Raw genomic sequence first — 14,837 nt, 5'->3', positions numbered from 1 at the left:
TAATACAACACATTTTTTTCACCATTTTCTCTGAGCAAAACATAATCCCAAAGTTCTGCACAGCTTCTCCCATGACCTCCAACTCAAAATTCATCAACATCTGGGTGGAAATGCATCATTGAGCAGGTCTGACTTAAAATCCTGAAGGATTTCTGTTATATAAAAAGAGCTTTTTGTGGTTTAACTCGGGGATTTTCAGAAGAGCTGCAGGGCAGGTGGCAGCTTTTATCTGTGACAATAAATACCTTTGTTAATTCCAGTGGCAGTGAAAATATTGGCAAATATTTAATTTGCTGGACACTCCCAAAACCCCTCTGAGCTGCCAAAGGGGCACTGGAAACTTGAGAACCTCCAAAGAGACCCAACTTTGGTTCTGGGGAGCTGCTCCAGCCAAACAAATCCCACAAACCCAGGCAAGCCTTGGATTCAGCAGCACAGAATCCTCCTGCTGAAAAAAGCTTTTCCAAGCTGGCAGCACAGCAAGGAAAGGGGGAAAGGAAGAGGGAAATCTCCAGGGATAACAGGATGAGACAGCACAAAAAATATCCAATATTCCTGGGAGACTCCAGCAAAGGAAGCAGGGAGGAGGAAAAGGATTGATGAAAACAGCACAGTTTAAACCCAGATTTTATTATTCCCCCATCAGATTTTATTAAACCACCAAGTACGAATTTATTCTTCTGTCCTCTTTGGAATTGTAGAGGGCAACTGGATTTGAAAATGAACTAAAAAAATGATGAATAAAAGTACAAGAGGCTTTTAATCTTTTATAGCTGATTTATTATTTAATTGCTGTGCATGTTGCTTTTAATCCTGATCCACACATGGGATATAGTTCAATATTCATCACACTCCACAGGACTTTCCAATCTTTCTGATCAAGGGCTTTGCAGGGAAGTTTTCTTTGTGTAAGGGAACAGAAATTAGAGTCTTGAGCTTGCCCAAAATATGGATATATGGAATAATCTACCAGTATCATAAAAGGCTTCAAAACATCGTGCCAAAAAATAGGGAAAACCTTCCCCATGCGGGAAATAAAAGCTGTAACAGTAGCTTGGCACGCTACCTAAAATCCAGGAAACTGGAATAAAATCTTTCCCTCTGGACATCCTTCCTTATTTTCTCCACTGCAGAAATTGAATGGAAAGATACCTCAGGGATGGGAGGAACTTGTAGAATTTATATTGCAATGGTTCCACCAGAAATGGAACTTTAATTGCTGATTCTCTGAAATATCATCCATAAAATACGAATTCCAGGCCATTATTTTGGGGTGCAGTGGGAGTTTTGTCACTTTTCCTGGCTTTGTGATGGTTAATTATGATCTGGGGAGTTTTTCCTCCCCAAGGGAATATTTTTTGGGTGTAAGGCACTGTCTTTACTCTGTCAGCATTTCTGCCCCCTCCCCTCCAGTGGCGTCCTGGGAAATGTGGAGATCTTCCAGCATTTCAGCCAGGCTGATCCGTGGAGCTCCATCATCATCTGTGTCACTCTCCACTGGGATATCTGCATCTAGAAACACAAAGAAACCCGCCCCAAAAAAACCAGCTAAGCAAAGAAAACAAACCCCAAACCACCAGAGCAACACCAAGGGAAAATCGGGAAAAAAAATCAAACCAACAATACCAAAACAACCAGCAAGCCACAAAACCAAAAACCCTCCTAAAAACTCAACAGTCCCCTCATGAAAAAAAAAAAAAAATTCTGTATCAAATCCTTCACCCAGCAGAGATTTTGGGTGCAGGAGGAAAGTTCTCTTTCACTCAAAGGCAAGGAAACACATCTGTGAAATACTTCACAGCATTTCTCCAGGCATGAAGAGTTTGGAGAATGCAAATAGAGAATTTCAGTAAAATTGTTTTGCCTCAAACAAGATTTAAACATGATTTAATTACACCCCCTGAAGAAGTCAGGCCTTACTTCTGTAAATGTTGACATTTTTCCTTATGGCCTCATCCTCTTCCAGATCTTCCAGGAAGTCCTGGTATTGTCTGGAAAAGATGTGGGAGGTATTTACTCCCTGTTCCTTTGGATTGATGGAAATTCATGCAACAAAATAAAATCACAGAACCAAAACCCCATCAGACCTGAGAGCATCCCCACATTGCCAACTCGCCGCTGTTCTACCCTCACCCATTAATTCCCAACTCATTTATTTCTCATTTTCTTTTCTCCTCTCGGCTGGAGGTTATTTGGGAGCTGCTTTGTGACTGAACAAGGAGAGCAGATACTGAACCTTTCATGATGAAAATTCATGCAACAAAGTAAAATCACAGAAACAAAACCCCATCAGACCCGAGAGCATCCCCACATTGCCAACTCGCTGCTGTTCTACTCTCACCCATTAATTCCCAACTCATTTATTTCTCATTTTCTTTTCTCCTCTCAGCTGGAGGTTATTTAGGAGCTGCTTTGTGACTGAACAAGGAGAGCAGATACTGAACCTTTCATCATCTGTGTCTGTGGCTTCCCTGTCCCTCTCCAGCTCCTTCAGCTTCCAGTTCCTGCGGCGCTGCCGCTTGCAGCGGTCGTAGCTCTTCTTGATCAGCACCTGCAGGAAAAGCAGCTCCTTTCTGCACCTCCCAAAATCCCAAAGCAGCACCCAAACCCACATTTGGGCATCTCAAACCAGCTGGATTAGCACTCAGCAGCGTTACACTGAATTGACAGGGAGTTTGTTGGTTCAAATGTTTCCAAACACTTGGGAAATGGTCCTGAAGGGACAGGCAGACTCTGGAGTTATTATTCAGCACCCAGTGATTGGCAATTGGAATAAAACCAACAATTAATGTATTATCTAACCATGGTAATTGGAAAAAAAAACCTGAACAATAAATGTGTAATTTAACCATCACTAAAATATTTAAGGAAATAATCCTTCAAAATCAGATGATGTTCAAATTTCACTGTTAATATCCTCTCTTCCTTCAGGCACTGCTCAATATAAAATCACACTCCCTCCCAGCCTTGGGTAATGGAGAGAACTTTGGGATTTTCTCACCACGTCAGGAATGTGTTGGGGGTTCATCTTGTTGGCAAATTCATCATTTAAGTTGCAGTTGGCCAAGTCGAAGCTAAAACAGAAACAGGGTTTTTATTCTGCTTTATAAAAACCCAGACCTCAGTGGATCACGTTTGTGCTAAAGGGCAGCACAGTGCAAGGTGCAGCTCCTGAGGAACAGAAATATTTCCAGAGGAAGGGAAACAAAGAAAAATCCACATTAATGTGCAGCTCTCCTAAGTGTGAGCAGCTGCAGTTCCCAAATCCTGCTCTGTTGGCACTTCCCAACCTCTGGAATCCAAATTGCCACATCCACTGAGGTTCTGCTGGGCTCAAAACATTCATGTTTAAACCTTTTTAAGCATCACCTAATTTGCCTAATCTTACATAGAATTCACATTTGTTATCACTGTATATGATATTCATTAGCAAACAAATAATTAATTGGTGTTTTAAGAATCCTTCCCATTTATTTGTGGCTAAATTGTGATTCCAAGCTGCACTCTGAAGGCAATCAGCTCTCTTATTTCTAAGAATTTGTACATGAAAACTCCTTCTAGGAAAGAGATTTCCCGGATTAGGACCAGGATGATTCCCCACCTTTTGCTGCTTTCATTTTGAAATCAGAGCAGTTCAACACTTTTTTCATAGAACATGAATTCAGTCATTAAATACTCATTTAGTAAAAGTTTCAGAAAAGAAAAACATACCCCAAGACCAGGTCCCCAGGATTCAGGATGTGCCCCAGGTGAGTGCAGCAGAAATATTGGTGATCCGTGTCCAGCTCCGAAGTTTTCCTGACCCAGGCTTCAGCCAGAGTGTGCTTTGGGAAAGGAAAATAAAACCTTCCTTAACCAAACCCAGCTTAACCCCAACATCTGCACTGATTTAAACTCCACTTTTAATGAAACCTGTGTTTCTGCATCACACATACAATGCATCCCTTGCTACTCCTCATTCCTTATTACATAAAAGGAAATGGGCAGGGAACTCCTTGGAATTCCCAAAGACTGTTTCTATAGACACCTATTTTAGCTTTTAACTGAGATCCATTAATTCTGATCAAAAAGAAATGCTTCAACAAAACCAATTCAGTCATTAAAGCTGCAGAGCTAGTATTTCAATACCCAGTAACAAGCCGAGTTTAAACTCTGCAAGAGTTCCTGGAAGTGGAATTCACATCCTGCCTGTGCCATTTCCAAACCAAATGGTCCCAAGAAAAGCTTTTGCCAGTGGTAAGATCCAGAACAGCCCAGTCTGACTGTTCCAGGCAGATCATGAATTCAGCTGAGCAGGAGGCCCAAAACATGAATTAAACAGAAACATTCTCACCTTGACTGATCGAGCCCCTGCCCCAGCACCTTTTTTCTTCTCGTGGACCCTGTTGATGTCCATGATGATGAACTCCTCCAGCTGCTTGGGGTGGAACAGGCTGTTGAAGGGGTGGCGCCAGTAGGTGTTGCCATCAATATCAGCAACTGCAAAATGAGCAGGGAGAGAACTTCTTGTGGAAAAAGAACCACTAACCAAAGTGAAGGTAACAGCCAGAAACAGTAATTTATTCATCACTGTAACAGAGTCATTTAGGACGTGACCCACATTGCTGCAGGAGCAGCTGATCTGTGACAGACTTTACTCAAAGGAATTATTCCCTGGATCTGTGGCAGCACATTTCTCTCCCTCTCAGGATTTTTCATAGAGGTGCACAGAGAGAAATGAAAGAGAAAACAATTTTTATTTTCACTCTTTGTTTTTCTTATGTGGAATGTGTTTAGAGAATTGTTTACTTGGAGTGAGTGCTTGATTAGATTTTGGTGAGGATTGTTTGAGCCTGGTGGCCAATCCAACCCACCTGGGGCTGGACTCTCGAGAGAGAGTCACGAGTTGTGTTAGTCAGAGAAAGTAGTATGTAGTTTTTGTATCCTCCTTTTATATAATACATTAATATATTTTAGCACAGTTATAATAAAGAAATAATTCAGCCTTCTAAATTGAGTCAGACATCATCATTTCTTCCCATTAGGTTCACCTGCATTTACAATATGGATCCATGCTTTTAGAGGGATTCTGCTGCCCAAGCTGAGCAGCACACATCAAGCACAGCACAGAGTTTCTGGTCCTGAAGTGGCTGAAAATTCAATCCAGATGCCATGTAATTGTAGGGGAATAAAGCTGACACAGGTGAATGCTCAGAACATCCAGGAGCTCAAACTGAGCCTGCACATTCTGCCCAAGATCCTACGAGAATCAAGCTCAGAGAACTCTTGGCTCACTATGGAATTTCTACTGTACAGATAAATTTAACAACATTAAGGTTCAAAAATCCAAGATTTTGTGGAAACAAACCCACAATAACTGTGCCAGCAGAACAATCAGGTGCTGAGGAAAGCCCCAGACTTACTCTGCAGAGTTCTGGGGTCGATGAGGCGGATGGTGCTGGTCACTCTGATGCACACACAGATCTGGCTCATGTTCCCCAGGCTCTGGGCCAGCTTGGGTGACAGACACACAACGTTGTCCTGCAAACCAACACAACCAATTGACATTCCCATTTCCTCCATTTTTAACCAAATCTCCTGAAATAAATCTTTTAACTTCGTGTTTTTATTTTTCTAGCCCCGATAACCTCTGCATTTCCTGTGTGGATCCCTCCCTACAATCTCCAAATCCAAATCTTCCCACCCTAAAGGTGAAGCAGAGGGAAGCTACCTTGCATATGGGAACAATTTCCACAGAGAAAGTGCTTTTGTAGTTGTAGACATTACTGTGAATGTCGTGGGAGATCAAACGCTGGGATGATTTGGATCTGTAAAACATGAAAAATTCAGTTTTCAGTAAACAAGAGACATCACCTGGAACAGGAGATCCCCAGAACAAAGTGTCTGTGTCACAAATAGAAATATTAAGGAAACAGAGGTTAATTTTACCATAGTTAAGTGGAAAACTTGGGACTTTTGTAGAAGGGATTTTATCTGTTTTGATTAAAATACAGACTCCTTACACTTGCACTTACAAAATTCTTTTGAAAGGAAGGATTTAAGACAGCTCCCCAAAGTTCTGAGTGCTCAAGGCAATGAACAGGAGAGCTGTACCTGGATGGAACTGTAGACTGAAGGAAGTCCACCATCTTCTGGGCATGCTGCTTGGAAGAGTAATAAAAATCCAGGCCATCTGAAAAGCATGGAAACAAATCTATTTATATTCTATTCTATCAAATATCATTCATAAGCTTTTCTCTACACAGCTCCCAGCACACACACATGAAAACATCCATAATAAAGCCAGGTAATTCTGCCTCCAGAGCCACTCACCGTGGATTTCTTTGATCCTTAGTGTGTTTTGATGTAGCCTGTGCTTCAAAATCAGCTGCTCCAAATAGTAAAAAGTCTTCTTGTGCACAGTCTAAGCCAAATAAACACAAAAGCATCGAGTTTATTTAAGGAGCATCAAGTAACAAAGCAGGATTTCTGAAGAATAAACATTTATATGAAGAGATCACCTAAACAAAAATATTTCAAAGTGCTCTACTTATATCTATTTAAAGCTCCCATTTCTCAATTTAGTGTAACTGGTTGCTAGAGAAATCTATTAAAGAAGAATTAAATATGTGTCCCACTGTTTCCAAACTGCCTTAACATACAGGAGGGTATTTAGTTATGCACACAAGATTCTCCTGCCAGCATCATTTTAAAGAATGTTAACATTGGACAGCAAAAAGTTTTTCTAAACTGAGTTAGAAAAAATTCAACAAGCTTGAACACAAAACATATCCCTGTGGCTAAGCGTGAGTACATTTTTGTGTGAGAAATCCGGAAAATCACCCAATTCTTTGCCTGATTGCTCTGCCACAAGCAAATAAAAATTCAGTTTGCCTCTACCTTCTGCCTGACTTGCACCACAGCTTTCCAGAAATCCTTGGCTTCAATCCTGTGGCAGTCTTCACACATCTGAGACTGAACAACGTACTCCACCACAAACACCTGCTGCAGAACTGCCCCATTTATCACCTGCAAAACAAAAGTGTTCAAGGTTTAAGCTCTGTTTGGCTCATAAATAACTGCAGTATTTTCCCATCTTTACTGCAACAGACAATAACTTTCTACATTCTGATGAATGGCACTTCAGTGACAAAATTTAGGCAAGATAAAATCTAAAAATTAAAAAAAAAAAATTAAAAATCCCGTTGTTTGCCATAACAGCTTTTTAAAAGCCACAGGGAGAAGGTTATGCTCCAGTTACCTCTTTCTGAACAGTCAATTTGAGCTTGATTCTCTTGGAATGTGGTTCTGTCCAAATGAATCCCGCATCAATCAGCCGGACCTGCCCATGGGGAAGGACAAGAGCTCAGTAAAACCAAGCCTAACTCCACAAACAGAAACTTATGGTTCAGTAAACAAGCAAATAATCTGAATTAAAGCTATCCAATTAATAGTGCTTAGCTATAGCATGGAGGTTGACTGACACAAAAGCAAGATACTCAATCTCGGGTCCTTCCCTCTAATAATATTCTGAACGTAGGGGATGCTTCATTCAACTGAAACATGTGAATTTGAGTTAATCTAGGTACAGACCTCTGCAACCCTTTTTCATATCATCATAAACCAGTGAAAACAAGCATTGCATAAATAATTTCTGAAATCTGCAAAAAACTCTGAGGCCAATTAAAAGCACATCAGCTTCCCTCAGCTCATTCTGCTCAGCTCCCATCCCTGCAGTAACAATTGTGACCAGGCTGTGATATCCCAGCAGGATCAGCTTCTCACCTTGCTCAGGGAAGCTTTGATCTTCTTCAGACACAAAGCCAGGAGCTCTCTCGATTCCAGGGCACACTGGATCCAGGTTCCTGGAGGCTGGAGATACCTGGGATGCAGGGAGCATTTTACAGCGCATTAAAGCTGCTTGAGCACCTTAAATCACTCCAAGGACGAGCAGCTACTGCCAAAGTTTTCAGCTTAGTAACACCAATGCAGCTACAACTTTTATAATCATATAAAATCATGGCAGAGCGGCTAAGGTGGCCGAGTTCATTCCCCCAGCACTGCCAAAGCCAACAATGGACCACATCCCAAAATGCCACATCCACATGGCTTTCAAATCCCTCCAGGGATGGGGATTTCACCAGAGCCCTGGGCAGCTGTGCCAGGCTGGATATCCATTTCCATGAAGAATTCTTCCCGATACCCAAACTAACTTTTCCCTGGCTGTGTGCAGAAGCAGAAGGTTATCCCTGAGCCTCCTTTTCTCCAGGCTGAGCCCCCCCAGCTCCTCCTCACCAAACCTGGGCGCTTCTGCCTACCTAAACCCCGAGACAGATGCACTCTAGGTGCATTCCAAGGGCATTCTGCTGCCATCCCCGGCGCTTTGGCGGCTCCTCACCTCTCGCACTGCTTGCAGAAGTGCACCGTGCCCTGCTTGGGGATGCCCTCGGTGATGTCCACCTGGGCCCGCAGGCAGCCCACGCACATGTTGGCCGGGTTGGGCGGGATGGGGACGCCGCACTGGCAGCACAGGCTGGGACACGGGGACAAAGAGAAGCACAGTTAGTCACGGCCACAGCCACGGTCAGTGCCACCACCGGGAACGCCAACCCCACCGCTCACATGTGTCCCTGCGCCGGGGCCGCGGCGGCCGGCAGGTACTCCATGGCCGCGGGACGCGCCGCGCTTTCCGGCCGCCGGAGGAAGGGGAGGAGACGGCGGGGCGAGCCCGACCCGGCCCGCGGGAGGGTGGAGCGAGGGGGCGCGGAGAGAAGGGAAAGAGCCGTGAGGGAGCGAGGAAAGGGCCGGCAGGGAGCCATGGAGGGGTGGGAAGGAGCCGTGAGGGAACACGGAAAGGGCCGGCAGGGAGCCATGGAGGGGTGGGAGGGAGCCGTGAGGGGGCCATGGAGGAGCCGTGAGGGAGCGCGGAAAGGGCCGGCAGGGAGCCATGGAGGGGTGGGAGGGACCCGTGAGGGAACACGGAATGGGCTGTGGGGGGCCGTGGAGAGGCGGGGAAGCGGTGAGGGTATCATGGCAGAACTATGAGGGAACGTGGAAAGGGTCGGGAGGGAGCATGGAGGGGCAGGTAGGCTCCGTGAGGGGGCCGTGAGAGAGCCATGGAGGAGCCGTGAGGGAACGCGGAAAGGGCCGGGAAGGAGCCATGGAGAGGCAGGCGGCAACCGTGAGGGGGCCGTGAGAGAGCCATGGAGGAGCTGTGAGGGAACGCGGAAAGGGCCGGGAGGGAACCGTGAGGGAACCATGCGGGAGCTGTGAGGGAACACGGAAAGGGCTGTGAGGGGCCATGGAGAGGCGGGGAAGTGGTGAGGGGATCATGGTAGAACTATGAGGGAACGTGGAAAGGGCTGTTATGTGGAGAGGCTGGAGGGAGCCGTGATGGAGCCGACATGGAGAAGCGTGAGGGAGCCATGGAGGAGCCCTGAGTGAGCCCGGAAAGGGCATGAGGGAGCCATGGAGCGGGCAGGAACCCTAAGGAACGTATGCTATTACAATTAATTAAAAATTAAATTATATTTTTATTTACAAGGAGCCGGTACAGTCCATTCGCTTTGTATTCCGTTCGTGATGTACCATAAGCACCCTATGGAAAGGAGGAACCGCCATGGCAGGGGGTCAGAATTAAATGACCTTTAAGGTAGTTTCCAACCCAAAGCATTCTGGCATTTGATGATTCTGTGACACCAAGGTCTGTTTGTGCATCAGCATTTGTTTCCTGCAGGTTAGGCTGGAGAAAAATAAAGCTAAATTGCATCAACACGTTGTGTGGGATTTATTTAATGTGTAACTCTTCACATCCTGATGGAAGTGAAGAATTCTTTCACTTGAGGACTGAAAATCACAGCCTATTGAGCTGTCTGCTGTGTTTTTAATTCTTTGGCACATTTTTCTTTGGTGTGCTGCTTGTGTTTACACAGCTACTCACTTCTACTCCTTTGAAATTTAAGTTTCTTTGCAGACCTTTCTGGAGACTTACTATGGACCATATTATTAAAAACAATGAAAGGAAAAAGCAGAATAAATAAGTTTCCCTGCTCTGAAGTTTTGTTTCAGAACCTCTGCTGCACAGTGGGTGTTACATAGTTTTTACTGTGAAGCCCTGATGAATCACTCGATCTTTGGTTTTGGAATAAAACACTTCCAGGCTGGCATTTGGAGAGTCTGGCATTGGGAGAGGGGTAGGACAAAGTCTGTCCTTTATGCAAGCCACATCTTTGAAATCACTGGGAGGAGAACTGGATCACGATAATGCTGGAAAAGTTTCTGTTGCAGATTTATTTTCAACTGCAGATTTATTTTCTCCACTTAATCTTGGTGCTAATACACCAAATCCCACCTCAGCTCAAGGCACAGCCTCAGTGAATAACAAAACTGGGTTCTTAGTAGTCATCAAGGAACTTTGTGTTGCCTCTGCAAGCTCTGGTTGTCCTCTGGCTTCCATGGAAAATTTGCGTTTTAAACTGTGTTACAACCACTTCTGAAGGATTTTATATTTTTGCACTAAATGAGGTAAAAAGCATAGTACCCTGAATCTCACCCCTAGTGAAAGCCATATCAGTTTGTACTGATTTCTTACACGTTTTTCAGTGAGTTTTAAATGTTATATTGATTTTATATTGGCATTTTCTGCCTCTACTGCAATATTCTTTCACAGCATTTCAAGGATCTGTGCCACAGGCAATGACAGCGAGCACACCATTTAAATATATGTTAAATGTAAAAAATTCACACTATTTAGAAATGGATTTCAATACAGATTTGCTCTCAGGTTTATTTGTGGATGGCTGAGCCCTCAAGAAAGTTCCTGTAGGTGTTTTTGGGAAAGCTGAAGTGCCAAAGCAGAAAAACCAGGAGATTTGTGCCAGGGACAACAGCTCCCAGCAGCTTCATTTTCAGCAGGAATGTCCAAGAGAACGGTAAATTCATGGAATATCCCTGTGATTAATTTAACAGACACCTGAGGTCACTCTTCCCTCACATAAACTGGATCCAGGAAAGGAGGTGCTCCAGGAGCTCCTGGACCTTTCCTCCTGAGGAGCTGCTCTGACCTTCCCAAAGAGGGTTTGTTCTGGGCCGCTGTTTTCATTTTCAGTATAAAACTGCAGGAATTTAATAACACAATCAAAGAGTGTTTTACACTTACATTTTCCTATTCACTCCTATATAAATTGGGGATTCAGAGTAGTGTGCACATCACAAACAATAAAAAAATCCTCCTTTAACTGTAGGATTTTAGTAACGGCATCCAGATGGGAGCATGGGAAGGGCTGTGCAGTAACAATTAAACACCTTTCTGATCTTTACTGCTGCCCAATTTAGTTCTGAGGAGGATCCTGGAGGTACCCAGCCTGTATTTCTTTACAAATCTATTCTAGAATTCTTTACAAATTATTTCTCGCAAACGTTTACACATTCCTGACAATTTTGCTCCTCTTCCTATTGCAGGAAGCCACGATTTAGTGAAATGGAGCAGTTTCCATTCTGACAACAGAGGAATTTCCAGGATTCAGAGAGGAATTAACAGAGGAGTCACCAGGATTCAGAGAGGAGCATTAACAACAGAAGAGTCACCAGGATTCAGAGAGAGGATTTAACAACAGAAGAGTCACCAGGATTCAGAGAGAGGAATTAACAACAGGAATTTCCAGGATTCAGAGAGAGGAATTAACAGAAGAGTCTCCAGGATTCAGAGAGGGGAATCAACAACAGAAGAGTCACCAGGATTCAGAGAGGGGAATTAAAGGCAGGGCTTTTTACAGGAGCTGTTTCAGTTCCCAGTGCTACCAGAGACATTCTTGGGCAGGAACAGATTGTGCCTGGCCTGTGTGTGGGGTGGCAACTCCCAGGTTTATTCCGAGCCAGGATCCAGCTCCCACTTTGTAATCAGACATCTCCAAGCTGTCTATTCCTTTGGAAAGCAGAGCTCTCCTTTCTTTTCAAAGATTGCAGCTGGGAAGTTGCAAACTGGTAATTTCAGCAAGGGCTGCTGCTTCAGCGTGTCCTCTGTGGTCTGAATGGGAGGAATAACATTCCCTGATTCCACTGGGACATGGCACTTCCAGGGGCTGCTCGCTGTGTGTTCACCTGCACTAAATTTACTGGGATAATGCTCCAGTTATTTTCCAGTTCTTGCCTATTTCTTCAGTTCTTGTGAGGAATCCAATTAGCAATCCAATTTACAGTGAGAGCCACGAGCATTATCACTGCTGAACTTCAAGGCAGGAACAAAAGGAGCCACAAGAGCTCCTTTAAAATAGCTTTGTGACAGGGATGGGGATATTGTGACATTCCACTGTCAGCTGATGGAGGTGAAACTGTTGCATCACCAGCTTTAATGAGCGTTGTCACAGCACAAATACCCGTGGGTTGGCTTTCTTTTCATGTGTGTGTGAAACTTGCACGTCAAACACGTCGGATGCAGTTCAGGGATACCTCTGGAAGTGCTGCCCTGTGTCAGAGAGGGGATAACTCCCAGCCCTGCTGAGGCAGCTGGGAGTAGCTGGATGCTCAGCGTGCCAGGGGCAGAGCTGCTGAGTTTGTGCTTCCTAAATCCCTGGAACCTTTTAAAAACTCCTGCCGTGCCTGTCCTGGGCTCACAAGTAGTGGGATTTGTCTTAGTAGCCTTTATTTTCCAAACTGTACTGAGCTGCTCAAACAAGGAGACATCCCAGATTAATGAAAGTCGATTTAGATTAGAGATGAGGGAGAAATTGTTCCCTGTGAGGCCCTGGTACAGGTGCCCAGAGCAGCTGTGGCTGCCCCTGTGAAACGTGGATGAAAAATTAAACTCTACAATTTTAATAAAGATTTGTAGGGAATGGGTATGTTTATTTACAGCGCTGTGGATGCATGTTGGGACTTAATGTTCTTAAATGGATATGCGTACCTCTGAGAACTCTCAATCTTTTTTATTACTCTTATTAATTTTTATATGCATAGAATTTTACAATAGGTTAAGTACAGAAAGAACTCCTGGGTTACTCTGCCTTGTCTGTTTCAAGGCCTGAGGAGTCTTTCTTATTTTTTATCTTTTAGTGTGGAAATTTGCATTCTTTTTCCTTAGCTGGGGAAGCTTTTCTAGGGCCGTAGTCACCAGACTAAATAGCATATTTAGCAAGCTCAAAGTGGCACATTTTAATTAATCTAAATGGATTTCTGCCCTGTTAAATTTTCACTCTGTCTCACCTGGATCCCTGGGAGTCTCCAAGGCCAGGTTGGACACTGGGGCTTGGAGCAGCCTGTGAGAATGGAAAGTGTCCCTGCCATGGCGGGGGAGAGGATAGGATGGGATTTAATTTGCCTTCCAACCCAAACCATTCTGGGATTCTGTGAAATTGTGATGACTCCAACATCATGGCCTATCCTTCCTTGATAACCACGGACAGCCATGGCCAAGGTTTCACTTTAAGGCAAGCATGGACACGAGCCAGGAGGTGTGTTTGTGTGTTTGTTACCAGGCTGCACTAGGCATGAACCTCAGACTAAGAAATAATTGTTTTAAAAAGATAAATATTTGCTCATCAGAACATGAGAGGGATCTGAGATGATCATACAGGAGCTGTTTGCTTTCCACTTGCTTTGGTAATGTTCCGTGTGCCAGCTAAAACATCTCATCCCATTAAAGGGATCCTGCTGAGAGGTGGGGTGGGCTGAGAGCTGCTGGGAGAGGACAAGTGTGCACATCAGGAGAGGTTCAGGTTGGGTATCAGGAAGAATTCCTTCACTGAAGGAGTGGTTAAGCATTGGAATGGACTGCCCAGGGAAGTGGTGGAGTCACATCCCTGGAAATGTTTAAACAAACTGCATGTGGCACTTTGGGATATGATTTAGTGGGTTAAAGGTTGGACTTGATGATCTTGAAGATCTTTCCAACCTCAATGATTTTTTAATCCTATGATCAGGAAAATGAATGTATTTTTCACTCTGAGTTCGCTGATGAGAGAGCATGAGAAGAGTGATATGCAGGTAAAAATATTTTGCACATTATTCCTGCTCAGAAACTGCACATAAAAATTATGGAGAGAGCTGACATTTCTGGACTTCACTTTCCTGACTTTCCTTGCCTCACTCTGTCTGGCTGGAGAGAAAACCAGGGAAAATGCCAAAAATACAGTTCAGTGAATGAAGATTGCTTAAACAGTCGGGGAAGGAAAACATGGAAAAAGGAGGAGGAGGAGTGGGAGGAGGAAAGGGACTCTCTGTTCACCCAGGGCTTTATCAGACCACCGGGACATTTTAGCATAACCTAAGATGTGCTGAAATAAATGAGATTTGCTAAATGAAATGACAATTAACACCTTCTTCTTAACCATTCATTATTTCTTTCTGCTTGCCTGTTACAATTATTCAGCAAAATAAACTCCCGGGGGTGGGGGGAGATGTCGCAACTGTCATGGGATGGATCCTTCCCACGGCTCCCACCTCGCTGGCACAGGCAGGACACGGAATGCTGACACATCCCTGGGAAAAGGTGTTTGTGCAGGTGCTGCTCAGCCAGAACATTGCAAAACCAGGGTTTGCTGCATGGCCGAGGGAGTGGAAACTTCCCCAGCTGATCCTGGTGCTGCAGCTCATTATTTATTTAGGAGTATCTGCATTTATATGAAAGATGATCCCCGTGATGCTGGTGTAGCAGTTGAGGGTTTCTTGGGGAAAAGAGGCCATGGAGCCAGGGCTGCTGCAAGGGGCTGTTTCAGTGCCCAAGTCCTGGCATGGATGGGAGGGATTGGAGAGGAATGGTTTGGCTTGGAAGGGACCTTACAGCCCATCCAGTGCCACCCCTGCCATGGGGACACCTTCCACTATTCCAGGGTGCTCCAAGCCCTGTCCAAGCTGGCCCTGGA

The 14,837-nt window shown here is 44.5% G+C and overlaps 1 protein-coding gene and 1 long non-coding RNA gene across 2 annotated transcripts; one reads left to right on the top strand and one right to left on the bottom strand.

The window, feature by feature from the left end:
* Positions 1-757: 757 nt before the first annotated feature.
* Positions 758-8,738, bottom strand: NMD3 (NMD3 ribosome export adaptor). The gene is made up of 15 exons (XM_041718134.2): positions 8,602-8,738; positions 8,378-8,512; positions 7,765-7,861; positions 7,241-7,321; positions 6,880-7,008; positions 6,313-6,403; positions 6,094-6,172; positions 5,711-5,807; positions 5,403-5,520; positions 4,334-4,479; positions 3,712-3,824; positions 3,002-3,074; positions 2,445-2,551; positions 1,921-1,991; positions 758-1,512 (listed from the first exon to the last, which is right to left on the bottom strand). Exons 1-15 carry the CDS (start codon positions 8,643-8,645, stop codon positions 1,379-1,381), a joined length of 1,515 nt encoding a protein of 504 aa, XP_041574068.1. The 5' UTR covers positions 8,646-8,738; the 3' UTR covers positions 758-1,378.
* Positions 8,533-9,751, top strand: LOC140684720 (uncharacterized). Its single transcript, XR_012057422.1, has 2 exons — positions 8,533-8,636; positions 9,524-9,751. It is a non-coding gene; the product is annotated as an uncharacterized lncRNA (long non-coding RNA).
* The last annotated feature ends 5,086 nt before the right edge of the window (positions 9,752-14,837 follow it).

Source organism: Taeniopygia guttata, chromosome 9 (assembly GCF_048771995.1).
Source record: "Taeniopygia guttata chromosome 9, bTaeGut7.mat, whole genome shotgun sequence".
NCBI lineage: Eukaryota > Metazoa > Chordata > Aves > Passeriformes > Estrildidae > Taeniopygia > Taeniopygia guttata.
This window is presented reverse-complemented; position numbering and strand designations above follow the sequence as displayed.

Bases quoted from the DNA above. Each gene is read 5' to 3' on its own strand.
- NMD3 (XM_041718134.2), bottom strand. From the start codon at position 8,645: ATGGAGTACCTGCCGGCCGCCGCGGCCCCGGCGCAGGGACACAT. The intron at 8,513-8,601 runs GTGAGCGGTGGG...CCCGTGTCCCAG, and splicing joins GCCCCGGCGCAGGGACACAT to CCTGTGCTGCCAGTGCGGCG. The intron at 5,808-6,093 runs GTACAGCTCTCC...CATGTTTTACAG, and splicing joins CAGTCTACAGTTCCATCCAG to ATCCAAATCATCCCAGCGTT.